Below are 6,217 nucleotides of genomic sequence, written 5' to 3'. Positions count from 1 at the left end.
AGTTGGGAGAGGAAGTTGTATGTTTCTTGACAGCTTTGAGGTACACACGTACACACACACACACACACACACACACACACACACACACACACACACACACACACACACACACACAAATAGACAAATGTCAAGCCCTCCACGTCATTCGCGAATGACGTCAACCTTAAGGTTAGTTGCGAAGATATCTACCTCTGCCTCTAGAGACAAGGCCTCCATGCGCTACGTGGAGGCTTAGGGCCAGCGCTACAATCCACCTGGAAGTTGGCCAGAGTCATCGAGGGGCACTGACTATGGCGCAGCTTTGGGACTAGAAAAAACGCCCACAAGTACCCGTCTGCTGCATGATGTTCTGGCAAGCCAGCGGTCATGTCCACCCCAGTCATGACAAGGTACTCATTTATACTCCTGATTTAAGAGAATCTACTGTGTGTAAGTTTCTTGCTTAAGGAAATTATGCCATAGCTCGCTATCACTGTGACTTGAACCTGCAACCATGCAAGGTCCCGGATGTGTTCATTCTCCAAATGCAATCTCTAACCCATTGAGCTACAGCACCACACTCACACACACACACACACACACACACACACACACACACACACACACACACACAGACCGCACTCCACACACCACACACAACACCACACACACACACACACACACACACACACACACACACACACACACACACACACACACACACACACACACACACACACACACACCAGTTGATTCTGAAAAGAAGCTAGCGGTCTTCGTTGTGTTATTAAAGAAATTGTGACTGTGACACATCCGACATTTGCAATATAATTACAATATTGAAAGTATTTGCTATGCAGACATACAATAATGTAAACCAGCTTCTAAAGCAGCCAGTCTGTTTGTCAAGATACTCAGTGACACTTCAAAACGTGCCAACATGCAATCCCGAGGCATCTAAAAATCTATCGACTGTCATACAATCTACCAAACGCAAGTAACACACTTTCCATTTTTTGTCACTAAACGTAAGACGAATATGTTGTTGAGTAAGCAGGATTTGAAGTCATGGGCGACGAACTTCTCAAACTGCTGGCAATCCTCACTGTTGCATACGCGTACGTTTCTTGCTGGTTTGCTGTAGACCTTGGATTCGTCATATCGTAGGCGTCGGACGTTGTTAAGTTTTCTGTCGGCTGAGAACGATTATCATTGTTTGTATTTGTCTTTATGCGGTATCTGCGATACAGAATAATAGCAACAAATAGAAGAATGGCGACTATCGATCCAGCAACGGCTCCGCCAATTTCAGCTAAACTGGAACCTAAATACATGTCAATTGGAAATTTGTTACATTTACAACAACAAACTGCAACAAATTGGGCAAATATTTGCTTGCTCTTTCAGTTAAGCATAAAACAATAAAACATGTGGCTTCATGATTTGTTCTCTTGTTAGTACTAAAGTTCAACCTTTGCTTGTTAGCATGAATAGCCTAAATTATCACTGCTACATGTAAAAACGTTGTACAAAATATTAAGATTGATTTCTGTCGGGTTTCCTAACGAAACTATTGCTTGATGCTAGTGACAGAAATTACGTAGGCAAACAATAATTATTTTTACTAGTTAAGTTTGCATGGATTATGTTATACTATAGTACATATACATACATATGTACTTGTGTTATAATCTTAACTTTCTTTTATTTTCCGGCATTGTTTTGCACCACAATACAACTTTTTAAAAATAAAGCAATGGCTTCTTGGCTGTCTTAATTTTATCTAGACCAGTGGTGAATTGATTTGGACATGAATATACATACATAGGTAAGAGTTTCCTCAGTTAATGACTATAGTCAAGTCGTCATTCAATCTCTCATTTTTCGCTGCTCCGTTACTTCTGCTTCTATGCGTTTTGATTGTTTTTCTTTGCTCTAATTTTGTAGTCCAAAATAAAATTGTGAGGTATTCTGCTATTGTGGTTGTATCTTTATATCCTTCTTGCCTGCAGCTGTATATGGAAAATAGCTTTAAAACATAGCATCCATTTCGTCTTTACTTAGACTTTATTATTAAAGGTGCACTACGCCCACGCAAGTTTGATTGATTAGCTACGCAATCAAGATAGAAGGTTGGCCTGAACTACAGGCAAAACTCGATATGAGAGCGCTAGATATTAGCAGCAAATAGCGTTAAAAACAAAGCACATACGATGGTCAAGTGACAAACATTTCGTCAACGCGGGCTAACTCTAGGAATTTCGTTACCATCAAAATGCTGTAAGACACTCGCGAGATGTTCAGAAAATGTGCTTTTGGGTTATGAAACATGGGTAGATGCGCGTGCAAAACTGAAGAGACCATCTGCACTGCACTGTGCGCTTGCACTCATAACGTGACCTTACCACTTGATCACCGTATGTTCTCTGTTTTCACTGTGATATGTAGCGCTCGCATGTTCAAACCTGGTTTTGTGCAAAATGTAACCTTTTTGGTGCCTTCGACCTGAGGAAATGTGACGAGTAGGTTTGCGCGCGACCCAAACTCTGCTTCAAGAACAAGATTGCAAAATCGATCCCGTACGTTTTCCCTATTTGTAACGGTGACTACGCTCTGATATCCAGCTTTGCCTGTAGTTCAGCCCAACCTTCTAACTTGATTGCGTAAAGTATGCAAACGAGTTTGCAAGGGCGTAGCGCTAACGCCCGAGTGTACTTTTAATGTCGTTGTTAGTAAATTTTTGTATTTAGTAAATGTATCTGCATTTCAAATACTTCGACGCCTTAATGAACCGCAAGTTTGTACGCAAAGAAGAAAAACTGACAAACAAATTGGTTTGCTGTAATGATGCGTACCTGAGCTTGACTTCTTCTCAGTTGTAGCTAGAGTTCCCTCTGATGGTGCACCTGTGCTCTGACCATTGCTAGCACTAACTTCTAGTCTGTATGTTGCACTTCCTGAAAGACCAGTTATGGTAGCTGCAGTTGTCTTAGATCCATCAACTTCAACTGATTTCTCCACAGACATGCTGTCTTGACGATAAACTTTAACAATATAATGTTCAATTGCAAAGGCTGCACCCCCTGCATCTGGTTTGTCCCAAGTGACATGAATATCAGTAGATGAGATTACCGTAGCTTTTACATTTTGCACTTGACTCACTTCACCTAATGACACACATTAAATCAGAAAAAGAATGAAAAAAACTACCATTCTAGATACCTTCACGTAACATAGTTACAGGAAGTTGAGCTGATTTAGTTCCATTTCCAATGTCACTTCTTGCAAACACACAAATTTTGTAGGTTGTATTAGATTTTAGGTCAGAAATGTCTGTTTCTATTTGATTGCCCATAACTGACACTTGGAAAGGAGCCATAGATTGCCCTTGCTCCTGATACTCAATGTAATACTCACGTACTTTCAAATCATCACCATCATCAAACATAAACGGAGGACTCCATTTTACAACTAGAGACGTACGTGATGGTTGCACACTGACATTTAGAGGTGGACCTGTGCAGCAAATATAAATATACTAGAATTTTAAAAACTTTTTCTCTGGAAAAACAAATAGATGTAGGAATTGTATGAAAAGTAACAGAAACAAGATCAATAGATAATATGAACCAAGACCAGACATCATTAGTGAATTCTTCCAACCCCACATTACATTCCCAACATTTACTTCTTTTTTCAGAGAAAAAGATTTTAAACTTCTAGTTTGGTAAGTTTTTAGGAGTGCAAAAGCGCAACATATACCTTGGGTGTATATGTCTTCATTTGGGCCTCTAAGCCTTTTATAAGCATGTCTAAGATTTAGTGCGTTTTCATTAGCGTTAACTAAACCTGTTTATATGTAACAGCTTTCGTTAGACATGATTCAGAGGTAGTTTATTCAAGTGGTCCATAGGTCTACGAGGTATACGGTACCATGGTATCCTAGGGTACGTTGCACGAATATGGATCCTAATTTTTAGTGCCTTTGCATTGTTCTTTCTTCTGTACGTGTATAATTGAATATGCAACGGCAGATGGTATAGAATTTGGCTTAGTAGTCAAAACCAAAGATTATCACATACGGGATATGCGATGCAAATGTTAGGTTTTCCTATAAATTGCTATGTGAACGTAGTTATTTGTCAATTTTGCTCCTGTGTGCAACGCACATAGCAAACAATTTCTAACTAGACTGGACAATGGCTACACAGTTTTGGTGATAAACTTTTTCATAAACGCTTTTGACCTATCTGATTGGCTCTTCGTCTATTGCCTCTGGTTGCCATAGACAAGCTATCGCAAATACTGCTCCGTGATTGGCCCGAACAGTGCAATAGCGTTGATGACGATCGTTGGATCAAACCTGCTTGAAAGAAACTCAATTTTAATTAACATTGAGTTCGGTTTATCTAGTCACCAAAAGGATAGATTTCTGGTAATTCTAAAGCGTTTTCTCAAATTTCACAGCCGTACCTAACGTACAAAAAGAGATATCCGTGGAGAAAAAGAAAAAATTGGCGCGTGGGCCTCCGAGGCTAGCAACTATTTTCTAGATGCAGGCCCGGATCCAGATGGGGGTTCAGGGGGTTGAAACCCCCTCTTGTCCAATAGGCGTGGTTTAATAACTTCATTAGAAAAGAGAAATTATTAATGCTATAAATAACTGCTACCAGGTCAAACCCCTCTTTCAAAAATTTCTGGATCCCGGCTTGAGGTAGCTAGATGACTAGTGACCAAAACAAAAATAGGATAAAGTACATGACGTACAAACCTTTTATTTGGTTGATTTTGAGAAATTTTAGTCTTTATTTACTATGTTTCCTAAGCGTGCAAAAAATAGACGACCACGCCCCAACAAGGATGGCCAATTCCTACATACAGGGTACGGTACTACCGTACCCTGTGATATATATATATATATATATATATATATATATATATATATATATATATATATATATATATATATATCAACAATACCAAAAACACGCACACTATTCAGAAATTTACAATTTGTGTACCTAGTGCTGTCGTCACTGTCTCTGCTATACAGTTTCCTCTTCCCACACTATTGACTGCATAAACATAAAAAAGATATGAAGTTCCCTGTTTGAGTGCATTTTGTTTGGCTGTTGTAGGATTTTGTTGGCATTTGGAACTCTTTCTGGGACAATCAACATTTCGGCCTGTAATGTGACCATAGCAGTATGTACTAACTGCTTCACCACCATCATCAGTAGGGTGATTCCATGAACAATTGTAACCACCAGCAATTGCATTACACGTCAGTCCAACAACAGGTCCTGGAACAACTGTTATAACAAAACAGCAAATATAAAACGATTCATTCAAATATGCTGCATAACAACAGCTTACATTTGGCACACTGCAGACTAAACGTCTGCATTGTATGACCTATTGTGTTATCATATACCGCAATTATTTTTCGAACCTTATCTTCTCTTGTTACAGTGACTTTCAAGAAATTTCTGTATTGGCCGCTGACTTGTTCTGATATTAACTCATCATTATCTTCCCACCTCCACATTACACTCATTGTGGGATTGCCAGGATCTTCAACTATCTGACTTGCATTCAGGATGACAGTGGCACTTGAACCCACAGAAGTGCTGCTAGTGCATCTAGTGCTGCCAGATACATTTCTTAAAGGACCATCTGAAAGAGACACACAAACACATTACCACAAATACATAATCATATAATCGCAGACATATTTTACATTTCACAGCAATTCGTTGAGAAGACTTAATCACCTCACTACCACCCGACGTTCTGTTAAAATAAAAATTAATGCATGAGAAGGTCAAGTTATTGAGAGTTCTGGTAGTCGTAACAGAGACTGCAACTTGATTCAACGCGTTGTTGTACGTTGTACGAGCGTTGTTCAGCCCGTTTACTACATTTGGTACTTTACCAACTAGGTGTGTTTCTACTGCCATCTCAGCTCCGTGTGTGACTGAAATTGCACTACCAAGCCTGTTGGCCGAAAATCCAAAAGTACACGTAAACGTTAGATCAACGCTTTCGAGGAGATCTTGTACGCTCTTCGGGTCTATTTCCAAAATAGGAAGTGACTGCCCACCAGAATATTGAAACAGTAGCAAGATACACGGCAGTCCTGAATCGAGTACAAGGTTACGCAATCAGTCACCGCGTTTACAAGAACTAAACAGTTACCTCTAAGCCACGACGATCGCTTCTGTAACTTCAAAGACAT

At 39.6% G+C, this 6,217-nt stretch overlaps 1 protein-coding gene across 1 annotated transcript; it reads right to left on the bottom strand.

The window, feature by feature from the left end:
• Positions 1-937: 937 nt before the first annotated feature.
• On the bottom strand, positions 938-6,217 carry LOC134177626 (cell adhesion molecule DSCAML1-like). Its single transcript, XM_062644402.1, has 7 exons — positions 6,178-6,217; positions 5,720-6,118; positions 5,356-5,655; positions 5,001-5,291; positions 3,202-3,495; positions 2,835-3,146; positions 938-1,303 (listed from the first exon to the last, which is right to left on the bottom strand). The coding sequence occupies exons 1-7, from the start codon at positions 6,215-6,217 to the stop codon at positions 1,002-1,004; spliced, it is 1,938 nt and encodes a 645-aa protein (XP_062500386.1). The 3' UTR covers positions 938-1,001.

The sequence above is a fragment of the Corticium candelabrum genome, chromosome 3 (assembly GCF_963422355.1).
Source record: "Corticium candelabrum chromosome 3, ooCorCand1.1, whole genome shotgun sequence".
NCBI lineage: Eukaryota > Metazoa > Porifera > Homoscleromorpha > Homosclerophorida > Plakinidae > Corticium > Corticium candelabrum.
Note: the sequence above shows the minus strand (reverse complement) of the source record. Positions and strands in the feature narration are given on the sequence as shown.